Genomic DNA, 18,645 nt, shown 5'->3' with positions numbered 1-18,645 from the left:
TGGATTGCGCTAACGCAATGTCTTTTTAGGGGTCGCGTTAAATGTCCCCGCTAGCGCTAGCTGCAAGCAGCGTCCGAGGCGCGCCACAAAAGAACGGCACATCGCTAGCACGTGCCGAAAATGGCACGCACTAGCAATGCGCTTTAACATTGCTGGCAATGGGAGCGCTAACGGACGCGTTGCACAGCGTTAATTTCGCCGTGCAACGCTGTCTGTTAGCGCTCACCCGAAAACGAAATGAGAACCTAGCCTTAATATTATCTCACTCAAAACATCCCCCTCCCTCTCTCAGTTCAGGTACACAGAGAAGGGAGTTGTAAGGCTATGTGCACACGTTCTGTATTTTTCGCGGTTTTTTTCTATAAAAACGTGAAAAAAACGCTTACATATGGTTCCCATTCATTTCAATGTAATCCGCAAAACTTGTGCAAATGTTGCGATTTTTTTCCGCGAAAAAAAACAAATCGCGGAAAAAAAAAGCAACATGTACATTAATTCTGCGGAATCGCTGATTTCCCGCACACTGTAAAAAATCTACCACAGATATAGACTAATATGACTAAAAAAATCTACCACAGGCAAAATCTACCACAGGCAAAATCTACCACAGGCAAAATCTACCACAGGCAAAATCTACCACAGGCATAGGTATAGACATATGACACATAGGGTTTTAGTATTTTCCCCAAAATCCCACCACAGGGGGGTGCCCCCCCCAAAAAAAAAATCCCACCAGTGGTCCCTCACAACAGCCAGCAGCAAGTCTCACAAAATCCCACCACAGGGGTTCCTCACAACAGCCAGCCGCAGGTCCCCCCAAATACCATCAGAAGGGTCCCCGACAACAGCCAGTAGCAGGTGCCCCCCAAAATCCCACCACATGGGTCCCCCACAGTAGCCAGCATCAGGTGCCCCCCAAAATCCCACAAGGGTCCCAGACACTAGCCAGCATCAGGTGCCCCCCAAAATCGCACCACAGGTGCCCCCTAGTAGCGAGCAGTAAGTAGCATCTTTTCGCCCTGAGACCACTGACCTCCATGTGCCGTCCACGAGCCATAACCAGGCTGCTTTCCCGCCTTGGTAAATACAGAATGGTAAATGCTAGAGTGTATGGGCTGCAGTCAGGACCTGGAAGGAGCCCATACACTCTAGGCTCAACCAATAGAGAATAGCCCATGATGTGAACTCAGAACACGCCCCCTCCCGATAGGACACGCCCCCGGAAATGACGTCACACCTGGAAGGAGCCAATACACTCTAGCATTTACCCTCAGTGCAGCAGCTCCGTCCTGGTTGTGTGCAGCTCGTGTTCTCTGGTGTCAGCCAGCAGCAGATTTCCCGCCATTCCGGTGAGATTACAGGAGGGTTTGTGGTAAATCTGTGAGAGGAGAGTGTGGGGTGAGATCAGAGCTGTTCCTGTGGAGGCTCCTGCTCCCTGTGACTGCGGCTCCTCAGTGTTGGGGACGGGCAGCATTGTATGGGGGATGTGCAGCGTCTGCTCCTCATCTCACGGCCCCGCTGGAGGTGTAGTTACCACGGTGACCGACCTCTGCTGGAGGTGTAGTTACCACGGTGACCGTCCTCTGCTGGAGGTGTAGTTACCACGGTGACCGTCCTCTGCTGGAGGTGCAGTTACCACGGTGACCAAAGCAGACATGACTGCTCGGACATTATACAGGACTGGAGGATTCTGGGTGATAAGCGGAGAAGTGACTGCTGGGACATTATACAGGACTGGAGAATTCTGGGTGATGAGCGGAGAGGTGACTGCTGGGACATTATACAGCACTGGAGGATTCTGGGTGATGAGCGGAGAGGTGACTGCTGGGACATTATACAGGACTGGAGGATTCTGGGTGATAAGCGGAGAAGTGACTGCTGGGACATTATACAGGACTGGAGGATTCTGGGTGATGAGCGGAGAGGTGACTGCTGGGACATTATACAGCACTGGAGGATTCTGGGTGATGAGCGGAGAGGTGACTGCTGGGACATTATACAGCACTGGAGGATTCTGGGTGATGAGCGGAGAGGTGACTGCTGGGAGATTATACAGCACTGGAGGATTCTGGGTGATGAGCGGAGAGGTGACTGCTGGGACATTATACAGGACAGCACTGGAGGATTCTGGGTGATGAGCGGAGAGGTGACTGCTGGGACATTATACAGCACTGGGGGATTCTGGGTGATGAGCGGAGAGGTGACTGCTGGGACATTATACAGCACTGGAGGATTCTGGGGGATGAGCGGAGAGGTGACTGCTGGGACATTATACAGGACTGGAGGATTCTGGGTGATGAGCGGAGAGGTGACTGCTGGGACATTATACAGCACTGGAGGATTCTGGGTGATGAGCGAAGAGGTGACTGCTGGGACATTATACAGGACTGGAGGATTCTGGGTGATGAGCGGAGAGGTGACTGCTGGGACATTATACAGGACTGGAGGATTCTGGGTGATGAGCGAAGAGGTGACTGCTGGGACATTATACAGGACTGGAGGATTCTGGGTGATGAGCGGAGAGGTGACTGCTGGGACATTATACAGCACTGGAGGATTCTGGGTGATGAGCGAAGAGGTGACTGCTGGGACATTATACAGGACTGGAGGATTCTGGGTGATGAGCGAAGAGGTGACTGCTGGGACATTATACAGCACTGGAGGATTCTGGGAGATGAGCGGAGAGGTGACTGCTGGGACATTATACAGCACTGGAGGATTCTGGGTGATGAGCGAAGAGGTGACTGCTGGGACATTATACAGGACTGGAGGATTCTGGGTGATGAGCGGAGAGGTGACTGCTGGGACATTATACAGGACTGGAGGATTCTGGGTGATGAGCGGAGAGGTGACTGCTGGGACATTATACAGGACTGGAGGATTCTGGGTGATGAGCGGAGAGATGACTGCTGGGACATTATACAGCACTGGAGGATACTGGGTGATGAGCGGAGAGGTGACTGCTGGGAGATTATACAGGACTGGAGGATTCTGGGTGATGAGCGGAGAGGTGACTGCTGGGACATTATACAGGACTGGAGGATTCTGGGTGATGAGCGGAGAGGTGACTGCTGGGACATTATACAGCACTGGAGGATACTGGGTGATGAGCGGAGAGGTGACTGCTGGGAGATTATACAGCACTGGAGGATTCTGGGTGATGAGCGGAGAGGTGACTGCTGGGACATTATACAGGACTGGAGGATTCTGGGGGATGAGCGGAGAGGTGACTGCTGGGACATTATACAGGACAGCACTGGAGGATTCTGGGTGATGAGCGGAGAGGTGACTGCTGGGACATTATACAGGACTGGAGGATTCTGGGTGATGAGCGGAGAGGTGACTGCTGGGACATTATACAGGACTGGAGGATTCTGGGTGATGACTGGAGAGGTGACTGCTGGGACATTATACAAGACTGGAGGATTCTGGGTGATGACTGGAGAGGTGACTGCTGGGACATTATACAAGACTGGAGGATTCTGGGTGATGAGCGGAGAGGTGACTGCTGGGATATTATACAGGACTGTAGGATTCTGGGTGATGACTGGAGAGGTGACTGCTGGGATATTATACAGGACTGGAGGATTCTGGGGGATGAGTGGAGAGGTGACTGCTGGGACATTATACAGCACTGGAGGATTCTGGGTGATGAGCGGAGAGGTGACTGCTGGGACATTATACAGCACTGGAGGATTCTGGGTGATGAGCGGAGAGGTGACTGCTGGGACATTATACAGGACTGGAGGATTCTGGGTGATGAGCAGAGAGGTGACTGCTGGGAGATTATACAGCACTGGAGGATTCTGGGTGATGAGCGGAGAGGTGACTGCTGGGACATTATACAGCACTGGAGGATTCTGGGTGATGAGCGGAGAGGTGACTGCTGGGACATTATACAGCACTGGAGGATTCTGGGTGATGAGCGGAGAGGTGACTGCTGGGACATTATACAGCACTGGAGGATTCTGGGTGATGAGCGGAGAGGTGACTGCTGGGAGATTATACAGCACTGGAGGATTCTGGGGGATGAGCGGAGAGGTGACTGCTGGGACATTATACAGGACAGCACTGGAGGATTCTGGGTGATGAGCGGAGTGGTGACTGCTGGGACATTATACAGGACTGGAGGATTCTGGGTGATGAGCGGAGAGGTGACTGCTGGGACATTATACAGGACTGGAGGATTCTGGGTGATGAGCGGAGAGGTGACTGCTGGGATATTATACAGGACTGGAGGATTCTGGGTGATGACTGAAGAGGTGACTGCTGGGATATTATACAGCACTGGAGGATTCTGGGTGATGACTGGAGAGGTGACTGCTGGGACATTATACAGCACTGGAGGATTCTGGGTGATGAGCGGAGAGGTGACTGCTGGGACATTATACAGCACTGGAGGATTCTGGGTGATGAGCGGAGAGGTGACTGCTGGGACATTATACAGGACTGGAGGATTCTGGGTGATGAGCGGAGAGGTGACTGCTGGGACATTATACAGGACAGCACTGGAGGATTCTGGGTGATGAGCGGAGAGGTGACTGCTGGGACATTATACAAGACTGGAGGATTCTGGGTGATGAGCAGAGAGGTGACTGCTGGGACATTATACAAGACTGGAGGATTCTGGGTGATGAGCGGAGAGGTGACTGCTGGGACATTATACAAGACTGGAGGATTCTGGGTGATGACTGGAGAGGTGACTGCTAGGACATTATACAGGACTGGAGGATTCTGGGGGATGAGTGGAGAGGTGACTGCTGGGACATTATACAGGACTGGAGGATTCTGGGTGATGAGAGGAGAGGTGAATGCTGGGACATTATACAGGACTGGAGGATTCTGGGTGATGACTGGAGAGGTGACTGCTGGGACATTATACAGGACTGGAGGATTCTGGGTGATGAGAGGAGAGGTGAATGCTGGGACATTATACAGCACTGGAGGATTCTGGGTGATGAGCGGAGAGGTGACTGCTGGGACATGATACAAGACTGGAGGATTCTGGGTGATGAGCAGAGAGGTGACTGCTGGGACATTATACAGGACTGGAGGATTCTGGGTGATGACTGGAGAGGTGACTGCTAGGACATTATACAGGACTGGAGGATTCTGGGGGATGAGTGGAGAGGTGACTGCTGGGACATTATACAGGACTGGAGGATTCTGGGTGATGAGAGGAGAGGTGAATGCTGGGACATTATACAGGACTGGAGGATTCTGGGTGATGACTGGAGAGGTGACTGCTGGGACATTATACAGGACTGGAGGATTCTGGGTGATGAGAGGAGAGGTGAATGCTGGGACATTATACAGCACTGGAGGATTCTGGGTGATGAGCGGAGAGGTGACTGCTGGGATATTATACAGGACTGGAGGATTCTGGGTGATGAGTGGAGAGGTGACTGCTGGGACATTATACAGGACTGGAGGATTCTGGGTGATGAGAGGAGAGGTGAATGCTGGGACATTATACAGGACTGGAGGATTCTGGGTGATGACTGGAGAGGTGACTGCTGGGACATTATACAGGACTGGAGGATTCTGGGTGATGAGAGGAGAGGTGAATGCTGGGACATTATACAGCACTGGAGGATTCTGGGTGATGAGCGGAGAGGTGACTGCTGGGACATTATACAGGACTGGAGGATTCTGGGTGATGAGTGGAGAGGTGACTGCTGGGACATTATACAGCACTGGAGGATTCTGGGTGATGAGCGGAGAGGTGACTGCTGGGACATTATACAGCACTGGAGGATTCTGGGTGATGACCGCAGAGGTGACTGCTGGGACATTATACAGCACTGGAGGATTCTGGGTGATGAGCGGAGAGGTGACTGCTGGGACATTATACAGGACAGCACTGGAGGATTCTGGGTGATGAGCGGAGAGGTGACTGCTGGGATATTATACAGGACTGGAGGATTCTGGGTGATGAGAGGAGAGGTGACTGCTGGGACATTATACAGGACTGGAGGATTCTGGGTGATGAGAGGAGAGGTGACTGCTGGGACATTATACAGGACTGGAGGATTCTGGGTGATGAGCGGAGAGGTGACTGCTGGGACATTATACAGGACTGGAGGATTCTGGGTGATGAGCGGAGAGGTGACTGCTGGGACATTATACAGCACTGGAGGATTCTGGGTGATGTGCGGAGAGGTGACTGCTGGGACATTATACAGCACTGGAGGATTCTGGGTGATGAGCGGAGAGGTGACTGCTGGGACATTATACAGCACTGGAGGATTCTGGGTGATGAGCGGAGAGGTGACTGCTGGGACATTATACAGCACTGGAGGATTCTGGGTGATGAGCGGAGAGGTGACTGCTGGGACATTATACAGGACTGGAGGATTCTGGGTGATGAGCGGAGAGGTGACTGCTGGGACATTATACAGGACTGGAGGATTCTGGGTGATGAGCGGAGAGGTGACTGCTGGGACATTATACAGCACTGGAGGATTCTGGGTGATGAGCGGAGAGGTGACTGCTGGGACATTATACAGGACTGGAGGATTCTGGGTGATGAGCGGAGAGGTGACTGCTGGGACATTATACAGGACTGGAGGATTCTGGGTGATGAGCGGAGAGGTGACTGCTGGGACATTATACAGGACTGGAGGATTCTGGGTGATGAGCGGAGAGGTGACTGCTGGGACATTATACAGGACTGGAGGATTCTGGGTGATGAGCGGAGAGGTGACTGCTGGGACATTATACAGCACTGGAGGATTCTGGGTGATGAGCGGAGAGGTGACTGCTGGGACATTATACAGGACTGGAGGATTCTAGGTGATGAGCGGAGAGGTGACTGCTGGGACATTATACAGCACTGGAGGATTCTGGGTGATGAGCGGAGAGGTGACTGCTGGGACATTATACAGGACTGGAGGATTCTGGGTGATGAGCGGAGAGGTGACTGCTGGGACATTATACAGGACTGGAGGATTCTGGGTGATGAGCGGAGAGGTGACTGCTGGGATATTATACAGGACTGGAGGATTCTGGGTGATGACTGAAGAGGTGACTGCTGGGATATTATACAGGACTGGAGGATTCTGGGGGATGAGTGGAGAGGTGACTGCTGGGACATTATACAGCACTGGAGGATTCTGGGTGATGACTGGAGAGGTGACTGCTGGGACATTATACAGGACTGGAGGATTCTGGGTGATGAGCGGAGAGGTGACTGCTGGGACATTATACAGCACTGGAGGATTCTGGGTGATGAGCGGAGAGGTGACTGCTGGGACATTATACAGCACTGGAGGATTCTGGGTGATGAGTGGAGAGGTGACTGCTGGGACATTATACAGGACTGGAGGATTCTGGGTGATGAGCGGAGAGGTGACTGCTGGGACATTATACAGCACTGGAGGATTCTGGGTGATGAGCGGAGAGGTGACTGCTGGGACATTATACAGCACTGGAGGATTCTGGGTGATGAGCGGAGAGGTGACTGCTGGGACATTATACAGCACTGGAGGATTCTGGGTGATGAGCGGAGAGGTGACTGCTGGGACATTATACAGCACTGGAGGATTCTGGGTGATGAGCGGAGAGGTGACTGCTGGGACATTATACAGGACTGGAGGATTCTGGGTGATGAGCGGAGAGGTGACTGCTGGGACATTATACAGGACAGCACTGGAGGATTCTGGGTGATGAGCGGAGAGGTGACTGCTGGGACATTATACAGGACTGGAGGATTCTGGGTGATGAGCGGAGAGGTGACTGCTGGGACATTATACAAGACTGGAGGATTCTGGGTGATGAGCAGAGAGGTGACTGCTGGGACATTATACAAGACTGGAGGATTCTGGGTGATGAGCGGAGAGGTGACTGCTGGGACATTATACAAGACTGGAGGATTCTGGGTGATGACTGGAGAGGTGACTGCTAGGACATTATACAGGACTGGAGGATTCTGGGGGATGAGTGGAGAGGTGACTGCTGGGACATTATACAGGACTGGAGGATTCTGGGTGATGAGAGGAGAGGTGAATGCTGGGACATTATACAGGACTGGAGGATTCTGGGTGATGACTGGAGAGGTGACTGCTGGGACATTATACAGGACTGGAGGATTCTGGGTGATGAGAGGAGAGGTGACTGCTGGGACATTATACAGCACTGGAGGATTCTGGGTGATGAGCGGAGAGGTGACTGCTGGGACATTATACAAGACTGGAGGATTCTGGGTGATGAGCAGAGAGGTGACTGCTGGGATATTATACAGGACTGGAGGATTCTGGGTGATGACTGGAGAGGTGACTGCTAGGACATTATACAGGACTGGAGGATTCTGGGGGATGAGTGGAGAGGTGACTGCTGGGACATTATACAGGACTGGAGGATTCTGGGTGATGAGAGGAGAGGTGAATGCTGGGACATTATACAGGACTGGAGGATTCTGGGTGATGACTGGAGAGGTGACTGCTGGGACATTATACAGGACTGGAGGATTCTGGGTGATGAGAGGAGAGGTGAATGCTGGGACATTATACAGCACTGGAGGATTCTGGGTGATGAGCGGAGAGGTGACTGCTGGGATATTATACAGGACTGGAGGATTCTGGGGGATGAGTGGAGAGGTGACTGCTGGGACATTATACAGGACTGGAGGATTCTGGGTGATGAGAGGAGAGGTGAATGCTGGGACATTATACAGGACTGGAGGATTCTGGGTGATGACTGGAGAGGTGACTGCTGGGACATTATACAGGACTGGAGGATTCTGGGTGATGAGCGGAGAGGTGACTGCTGGGACATTATACAGCACTGGAGGATTCTGGGTGATGAGCGGAGAGGTGACTGCTGGGACATTATACAGCACTGGAGGATTCTGGGTGATGACCGCAGAGGTGACTGCTGGGACATTATACAGCACTGGAGGATTCTGGGTGATGAGCGGAGAGGTGACTGCTGGGACATTATACAGGACTGGAGGATTCTGGGGGATGAGCGGAGAGGTGACTGCTGGGACATTATACAGGACAGCACTGGAGGATTCTGGGTGATGAGCGGAGAGGTGATTGCTGGGACATTATACAGGACTGGAGGATTCTGGGTGATGAGCGGAGAGGTGACTGCTGGGACATTATACAGGACTGGAGGATTCTGGGTGATGAGCGGAGAGGTGACTGCTGGGACATTATACAGCACTGGAGGATTCTGGGTGATGTGCGGAGAGGTGACTGCTGGGACATTATACAGCACTGGAGGATTCTGGGTGATGAGCGGAGAGGTGACTGCTGGGACATTATACAGCACTGGAGGATTCTGGGTGATGAGCGGAGAGGTGACTGCTGGGACATTATACAGGACTGGAGGATTCTGGGTGATGAGCGGAGAGGTGACTGCTGGGACATTATACAGCACTGGAGGATTCTGGGTGATGAGCGGAGAGGTGACTGCTGGGACATTATACAGCACTGGAGGATTCTGGGTGATGAGCGGAGAGGTGACTGCTGGGACATTATACAGGACTGGAGGATTCTGGGTGATGAGCGGAGAGGTGACTGCTGGGACATTATACAGCACTGGAGGTTTCTGGGTGATGAGCGGAGAGGTGACTGCTGGGATATTATACAGGACTGGAGGATTCTGGGGGATGAGTGGAGAGGTGACTGCTGGGACATTATACAGGACTGGAGGATTCTGGGTGATGAGCGGAGAGGTGACTGCTGGGACATTATACAGCACTGGAGGATTCTTGGTGATGACTGGAGAGGAGACTGCTGGGATATTATACAGGACTGGAGGATTCTGGGTGATGACTGGAGAGGTGACTGCTGGGATATTATACAGGACTGGAGGATTCTGGGTGATGAGCGGAGAGGTGACTGCTGGGACATTATACAGCACTGGAGGATTCTGGGTGATGACTGGAGAGGTGACTGCTGGGACATTATACAGGACTGGAGGATTCTGGGTGATGAGCGGAGAGGAGAGGTGACTGCTGGGACATTATACAGGACTGGGGGATTCTGGGTGATGAGCGGAGAGGTGACTGCTGGGACATTATACAGCACTGGAGGATTCTGGGTGATGACTGGAGAGGTGACTGCTGGGACATTATACAGGACTGGAGGATTCTGGGTGATGAGCGGAGAGGAGAGGTGACTGCTGGGACATTATACAGGACTGGGGGATTCTGGGTGATGAGCGGAGAGGTGACTGCTGGGACATTATACAGCACTGGAGGATTCTTGGTGATGAGCGGAGAGGTGACTGCTGGGAGATTATACAGGACTGGAGGATTCTGGGTGATGAGCGGAGAGGTGACTGCTGGGACATTATACAGCACTGGAGGATTCTGGGTGATGGGCGGAGAGGTGACTGCTGGGACATTATACAGCACTGGAGGATTCTGGGTGATGACCGGAGAGGTGACTGCTGGGACATTATACAGGACTGGAGGATTCTGGGTGATGAGCGGAGAGGAGAGGTGACTGCTGGGACATTATACAGGACTGGAGGATTCTGGGTGATGAGCGGAGAGGTGACTGCTGGGACATTATACAGGACTGGAGGATTCTGGGTGATGAGCGGAGAGGTGACTGCTGGGACATTATACAGCACTGGAGGATTCTGGGTGATGACTGGAGAGGTGACTGCTGGGACATTATACAGGACTGGAGGATTCTGGGTGATGAGCGGAGAGGAGAGGTGACTGCTGGGACATTATACAGGACTGGGGGATTCTGGGTGATGAGCGGAGAGGTGACTGCTGGGACATTATACAGCACTGGAGGATTCTGGGTGATGAGCGGAGAGGTGACTGCTGGGAGATTATACAGGACTGGAGGATTCTGGGTGATGAGCGGAGAGGTGACTGCTGGGACATTATACAGCACTGGAGGATTCTGGGTGATGGGCGGAGAGGTGACTGCTGGGACATTATACAGCACTGGAGGATTCTGGGTGATGACCGGAGAGGTGACTGCTGGGACATTATACAGGACTGGAGGATTCTGGGTGATGAGCGGAGAGGTGGCTGCTGGGACATTATACAGGACTGGAGGATTCTGGGTGATGAGCGGAGAGGTGGCTGCTGGGACATTATACAGCACTGGAGGATTCTGGGTGATGAGCGGGGAGGTGACTGCTGGGACATTATACAGCACTGGAGGATTCTGGGTGATGAGCGGAGAGGTGACTGCTGGGACATTATACAGCACTGGAGGATTCTGGGTGATGAGCGGAGAGGTGACTGCTGGGACATTATACAGCACTGGAGGATTCTGGGTGATGAGCGGAGAGGTGACTGCTGGGACATTATACAGGACTGGAGGATTCTGGGTGATGAGCGGAGAGGTGGCTGCTGGGACATTATACAGCACTGGAGGATTCTGGGTGATCAGCGGAGAGGTGACTGCTGGGACATTATACAGCACTGGAGGATTCTGGGTGATGAGCGGAGAGGTGACTGCTGGGACATTATACAGGACTGGAGGATTCTGGGTGATGAGCGGAGAGGTGGCTGCTGGGACATTATACAGCACTGGAGGATTCTGGGTGATGAGCGGGGAGGTGACTGCTGGGACATTATACAGCACTGGAGGATTCTGGGTGATGAGCGGAGAGGTGACTGCTGGGACATTATACAGCACTGGAGGATTCTGGGTGATGACGGTGTGGCTGTTGTCAGGTTCCTATAAGGTGTCAGGACGTCGCTGTCTATCTCTCCATGGAGGAGTGGGAGTATCTAGAAGGACACCAGGATCGGTACCAGGATGTGATGATGGAGGAGCTCCGGCCTCTGACACCACGAGGTGAGAGGAACCTTCCCCTGACATCAGATTGTCTCTTCAGCGTTGGTCGGTTGCTATTAGTGATGCAGACACAGATATTTCTGTTCTGTGGTCACCGACTACTACTCCCATCATCTCATCATCACATGACACAATCTATTCCATCACTGCGTCTCCACAGATGGATCCAGGAGGAGAAATCCACCAGAGAGATGTCCCCGTCCTCTGTGTCCCCAGGACTGTCCGGAGGAGAATCACAACATCCCGGAGGATCATCAGGTAGACGGTGCTGAGCCCTGTACCGGATCTGTATACGGGGGGACATTTCTGATCGAGGTCATAGAGGTCACAGATTTTGGTGGTTTCTTGTATACTTTTTATTATTATTATTATTATTATTTTTTATTTCTATAGCAGCATTGATTCCATGGTGCTGTACATGAGAAAGGGTTACATACACGTTACAGATATCACTAAAGCTACGTTCACATTTGGGTTGTGCGGTGCTGCGTCGGCGACGCAAACAAAAACGCATGCAAAACGCATTGTTTTGTGACGCATGCGTCCTTTTTTGGCATGATTTTGGATGCAAAAAAAATGCAACTTGCTGCGTCCTCTGCGCTCTGACGCTTGCGCCAAAAAAGAGGCATGTGTCACAAAACGCAAGACATCGCATGTCCATGCGCCCCCATGTTAAATATAGGGGAGCATGACGCATGCGTCGCCGCGGCTGCGCCCGATGCTGCCCCGCAAAATGCTAATGGGAACGTAGCCTTACATTAAACTAACAATCACAGACTGATACAGAGGGGCGAGGACCCTGCCCTTGCGGGCTTACATTCTACAGGATGGTGGGGAAGGAGACAATAGGTTGATGGTTGCAGGAGCTCTGGTGTTGGTGAGGCGGTAGCTCCGGTGTTGGTGAGGCGGTAGCTCCGGTGTTGGTGAGGCGGTAGCTCCGGTGTTGGTGAGGCGGTAGCTCCGGTGTTGGTGAGGCGGTAGCTCCGGTGTTGGTGAGGCGATAGCTCCGTTAGTGGTGAGGAGGCAGCGACGTCAGTGCAGGCTGTAGGCTTTCCTGAAGAGATGAGTTTTCACGTTCCGTCTGAAGGATCCGACTGTGGTTGATAGTCGGATGTGTTAGGGCAGAGAGTTCCAGAGGATGGGGGATATTCGGGAGAAGTCTTGGAGGCGGTTGGGTGAGGAGCGGATAAGTGTGGAGGAGAGAAGGAGGTCTTGGGAGGACCGGAGATCACGTGAGGGAAGATATCGGGAGATTAGGTCAGAGATATATGGAGGAAACAGGTTGTGGATGGCTTTGTAGGTCAGTATTAGTAATTTGAACTGGATACGCTGAGGGAATGGGAGCCAGTGAAGAGATTTGCAGAGGGGGGAAGCGGAGGAGAGAGATGAATTAGTCGGGCAGCAAAGTTAAGGATGGACTGGAGAGGTGCAAGGGTGTTAGCAGGGAGGCCACAGAAAAGGATGTTGCAGTAGTCAAGGCGGGAGATGATGAGGGCATGTACAAGCATTTTAGTAGATTGAAGGTTGAGGAAAGGACGGATTCTGGAGATATTTTTGAGGCTGGAGGTGACAGGAGGTGGAAAGAGCTTGGATGTGCGGTTTGAAAGACAGGGCAGAGTCATGGGTTACTCCGAGGAAGCGGACTTCCGGTACGGGGGAATGCGTGATGTCGTTAATTGCTATTGATAGGTCAGGTAAGGAAGGTCTGTGAGATGGAGGAAAGATGATGAGTTCAGATTTGTCCACATTGAGTTTGAGGAAGCGAGAGGAGAAGGAGGATATGGCTGATAGACACTCTGGGATTCTGGACAGCAGAGCGGTGACGTCTGGGCCAGAAAGGTGGATCTGAGTGTCATCAGCATAAAGGTGGTACTGGAATCCATGGGACTTTTTGAGTTGTCCCAGGCCAAGTGTATAGAGTGAGAAGAGTAAGGGTATGTGTCCACATTCAGGATTTGGTCAGGATTTTACATCAGTGTTTGTAAGCTAAAACCAGGAGTGGGTGATAAATGCAGAAGTGGAGCATATGTTTCTATTATACTTTTTCCTCTAATTGTTCCACTCCTGGTTTTGGCTTACAAATGCTGATGTAAAATCCTGACCAAGTCCTGAAGCAATCCTGAACGTGGACACATACCCTAAGGGTCCTTGAACAGAGCCTTGGGGGACTCAAACAGAGAGAGGGTGGGATGAGGAGGTAGTGTGGGAGTGGGAGACGCTGAATGTGCGATTGGAAAGGTAAGAGGAGATCCAGGATAGGGCGAGGTCTTTGATGCCAAAGGAGGCGAGGATCTGTAGTAGGAGGCAGTGGTCAACTGTTTCGAAAGCAGAGGACAGGTCTAGAAGGAGGAGTACAGAGTATTGTCCATTAGCTTTGGCTTGAAGTAGGTAGTTAGTGATTTTGGTCAGGGCTGTCTCAGTGAAATGATGGGGGCGGAAACCAGATTGTAGATTGTCGAACACCAAGTTAGATGATAAGTGGGAGGAAAGTTCAGCGTGGACGTGCTGCTCCAGGAGTTTGGAAGCGAATCAGAGCAGCGATATTGGTCATTAGCTGGACATAGCTGTTGGATCGAGGGTTGGCTTTTTAAGAATAGGCGTGATTGTGGCATGTTTGAATGCAGAAGGGAAGGTGCCAGAAGTTAGTGATAGGTTGAAGAGGTGGGTTAGGGATGGGATAATTGTGGTGGTGAGGTCGGGGAGGAGAAGGGATGGGGTCGAGCGCACAGGTGGTGAGGTGTGATTTGGAGAGGAGACAATAAAGCCCCCCTTCAGTGATGTTGGATAGGGAGGTTATGGGGTTTGGGCATTGGTCTGGTATACAAAGGGGTTGTGGTGGTTGGACAATGAAGACTTGCCTTATTTGGTCGATCTCATTTTCTCTATCCCCATAATGGCACCACGGAGAGAGGGGTCCGCCCCCAGGGACAGGAAACCTACAGGTGAAAAAGGGCGTACCTCTCTCCCACATCAGTTGGTTTCCTGTCCCTGACGGGGAACCTACAGCACGTACCTGAAGGACTCTTCGTTGGATATGAGGGAGCTGGTCTGGTCAGTTCCTGACAGAGGGTGCCCTGTCACGGCTGGATCCAGCAGGTTTTCTCCCCCCTTTTCTCCGGCCCTGAAGCACCACCGCTGGGGTCGGCGGGCCCTATGGGTGAGTGTGGTGAGGGGAGGCAGTGAAGAAGGATCGAGCCTGCCTTCCCCACGATACAAAAAAAAAAGGGGGGGAGGAAGGAGGCAGGTGACAGCGGTCACCGATACAGCCTCCGTACCGCTGACGGCACATGGAGGTAGCGGCGGCTACGCTACCATAAGGTCCCAGGCGCAGAAGCTGGGCGCACATGGGACCGCTGAAACGCCGGCCGCCTATACCAGAAGTGCGGTGCAGGCAGAGACAGCAGGCGGAACGTTAGAGCGCGCGGGCGTCCCCGATTATATCTTCCCTATGGGACGCCTGTGGTCTGAACCGGAAGTAGTGCGTGCGCATGCGCAGATCGCCACTTCCGACGGCGGCAACTTTAAAAAGAGGCACTTCCAGGGGGGATGTGTGGATTAAACCTCCTCTTCACTAAACGCAGTGTGGAGGCCACTATGAGTGACAAGGAGCAGCAAGATGCACAGGAGAGTGTACTATTGTCTCCTGAGCGAGTGCAGGTACAGCGGCACCAGCGCTCACAGCATCAGCGCAAGGGAAACACTTCCTCTCAGCAGCGCAGCAGCAGTGGACGCTCAGGGTCACAACGCAGCCGGGTCTCCCTGGAAAAACTACACGACCGGTGACGAATCCAGTGGATATAGTCCCCAGGCCAGGGACGGTATCTCTTATTCACTGGGGTGAGTGATCTACGTGAAAGTACTGATGTAATACGGGGTTACTCTTTTTTCCTAGGGAAGAAAATGTACAGGCAAATCGAAGCACAAAGTGTGTGCTATATGTTTAGAAGAGCTACCTTCCTCCTGGGAGAAAAAGCTATGCGGCTCTTGCATAGAGAAAACAATTCAGGAGGAATCCCCGGCGTTTGCCTCAGACCTAAAATTGTTAATAAAAAATCAGGTGGAGACTGCCCTTAAAGGCATTAAAGCTCCAAAGAAGAAACACAGATCAAGTCACAAGTTTCCTGAATCTAGTATAGTGAAAGTGAAACATCTGATTCTAGCGATTCTTCAGCATCCGAGACCTCTTCGCTATCCTCAGAAGGGGGACGCAGTTGCTTCCCCATCGAAGAGACAGACGCACTGGTAAAGGCCATCAGAACGACCATGGGTCTGGTAGATGAACGCCCTAAAAGAACAGCACAGGACATAATGTTCAGCGGATTGGAACAAAAGAAAAGAAGAGTATTCCCGATAAACGAGAAAATTCACTCTTTGATCAAAAAAGAATGGAAAAAACCGGATAAAAAAGTTCTCTTGACCCCCAAGAGAAAATACCCGTTTGATGACCCAGCCTGCTCATCCTGGAGCAAGGCACCAAAATTGGATGTGGCCATAGCAAAGGCCTCTAAAAAATTCACCCTGCCCTTCGAGGACATGGGTACCCTAAAGGACCCGATGGACAAAAAAGCTGACGCTTTCTTAAGAAATTCCTGGGAAGCAGCAGGAGGTGGTCTAAAACCAGCCATCGCGGCCACTTGTACAGCCCGCGCCTTAATGGTATGGCTCAAGCACTTGGATTCCAAATTAAAGGGAAAAGTCTCAAGAGAGACGATCCAAAAGTCAGTGTCCGTAATGAAAGGTGCGGCAGCCTTCTTGGCCGACGCATCGGTAGACTCGGCTAGATTAGCAGCCAGGTCGGCCGCCTCCTCAAACGCCGCGAGACGTGCCCTATGGCTAAAGTGCTGGCTGGGGGACTTGCAAACGAAGACCAAACTATGCTCAATACCTTGCGAAGGTGAATTTCTGTTTGGGTCAACGTTGGACGACATCCTTGAAAAAGCGGGGGATAAGAAGAAATCTTTCCCCGGGTTCCCCAACCAGTCTTATAGGCGTTGCTTTCGGAACAGGAAGTTTATGCGGAGAAGACCCCCAAAAGGAAATAAAGATGGATGGGAAGACAGAAGGAATAAAAACAGAGGCTTCTTGTTCAACAAACCCCCCCCCCCCCTCCTGATAGTAAAAAATCACAATGAAGGTACTCCCCGGGTCGGAGGGAGACTAGCCGGGTTTCTTCCAGCCTGGGAAAAAATTTCAAACAGTCCCTGGATACTAGGTATAATACGAAAAGGTCTCAGACTCAAATTTCGTATCCCTCCCGGCAATTCCTTCATGGTAACACCTCAGAAACAGTCGCACGAACAGTCAGCTCTCAGGAGGAAATTCTGAACTTAATCCAGAAAGGAGTATTGCATGAAGTCCCATACCAGGAAAGAGGCACGGGCTTCTATTCTCCCCTCTTCCTCTGCAGGAAACCGGACGGATCGTACAGAGCGATCATAAATCTCAAAAGATTAAACAGTTTCCTAGAGATTCAACATTTCAAAATGGAGACAATAAAATCTTGCGTGAAAATACTCTTTCCCTTGTGTTTCATGACTGTTCTAGACTTACGAGACGCGTATTACCATGTGCCCATCCACAGAGATCATCAAAAATGTCTCAGACTGGCAGTGAATATCCAGGGGGAAGTAAAACACTACCAATTCCGGGCTCTCCCTTTCGGGATAGCCGTCGCACCTCGGGTATTCACGAAAATAATGTCAAAAGTGATGGCCCACATACGGGAACAGAATGTCCTAATAGTTCCCTATCTGGACGACCTCCTCGTGGTAGGGACCTCATTCCAACATTGCAAACAACAGTTGGATTTGGTCATGGCTTCACTGTCGAGTCTAGGTTGGCTGCTGAACATACCCAAATCCAAAATAGTGCCATCCCAGGTACAGGAGTACTTAGGGCTAGTCCTAGACTCAATCACGCAGAAGTGCTACCTTCCTCAGGGAAAGATTCAAAAAATGACGCAGGCAGTGTTACAGTTGACGGTATCCTGTTATGATACGGTGGTCTAGGAGCAACATGGAACGAGCTCTGAAGGACGTGGTAACTGTACTGACTGCAGTCCCTAAGCTCAACACAACACTAGAAGTAGCCGTGGAATGCTCCTAACTCTCCCTAGGCATCTCGTCACAGCCTAAGAGCTAACTACCCCTAAAGAAAGAAGCAGGAAAACTATCTTGCCTCAGAGAAAATCCCCAAAGGATAGATTAGCCCCCCACAAATAATGACTGTGAGTGGAGAGGGAAAAGACATACACAGAATGAAACCAGGATGAGCACAGGGGGCCAGTCTAGCTAAATAGATAGGACAGGATGGAATACTGTGCGGTCAGTATAAAACACTACAAAAATCCACGCAGAGTTTACAAAAAAAAACTCCACACCTGACTAAAGGTGTGGAGGGCAAATCTGCCTCCCAGAGCTTCCAGCAAGACAGAATTAATACACACTGATAAGCTGGACAAACATAGAAAGCACAGAATGGATAAGTCCACAATCTATGGACAGAAAAGAGCAAGCAAAAACTTAGCTTAGCTGAACTGGTCAGGATAACAGGGAACTCCAAAGAGATGTGAATCCAACCAGGAACCATTTACAAGTGGCACTGGCTGAAGACAGAGCCAGACCTAAATAGCCGAGTAGAAGAGAAGATAAGTGGAGGCAGCTGATGACAGCTAACTCCAAGGAGCTGCAATACCACTAGAAACCACAAGAGGGAGCCCAAGAGCAGAACTCATAAAAGTGCCACTTACAACCACCGGAGGGAGCCTAAGAGCGGAATTCACAACAGTACCCCCCCCTTGAGGAGGGGTCACCGAACACTCACCAGAGCCCCCAGGTCGATCAGGACGAGCCAAGTGAAAAGCACG

At 51.6% G+C, this 18,645-nt stretch overlaps 1 protein-coding gene across 1 annotated transcript in view; it reads left to right on the top strand.

The window, feature by feature from the left end:
• The first annotated feature begins 1,256 nt into the window (after positions 1 to 1,256).
• Positions 1,257 to 18,645, top strand: part of LOC138657406 (zinc finger protein 271-like) — a 64,399-nt gene continuing 47,010 nt past the window's right edge. Inside the window, exons 1-3 of the mRNA XM_069745171.1 lie at positions 1,257 to 1,349; positions 11,657 to 11,780; positions 11,941 to 12,038. Of these exons, the coding sequence (XP_069601272.1) occupies positions 11,696 to 11,780; positions 11,941 to 12,038 (183 nt within the window). The 5' untranslated portion in view covers positions 1,257 to 1,349; positions 11,657 to 11,695. The remainder of the gene's footprint in view (positions 1,350 to 11,656; positions 11,781 to 11,940; positions 12,039 to 18,645) is intronic.

The sequence above is a fragment of the Ranitomeya imitator genome, chromosome 1 (genome assembly GCF_032444005.1).
Source record: "Ranitomeya imitator isolate aRanImi1 chromosome 1, aRanImi1.pri, whole genome shotgun sequence".
Taxonomy (NCBI): Eukaryota; Metazoa; Chordata; class Amphibia; order Anura; family Dendrobatidae; genus Ranitomeya; species Ranitomeya imitator.
The sequence above is the reverse complement of the archived record's forward strand: the minus strand, read 5'-3'. Positions and strand labels throughout refer to the sequence as shown.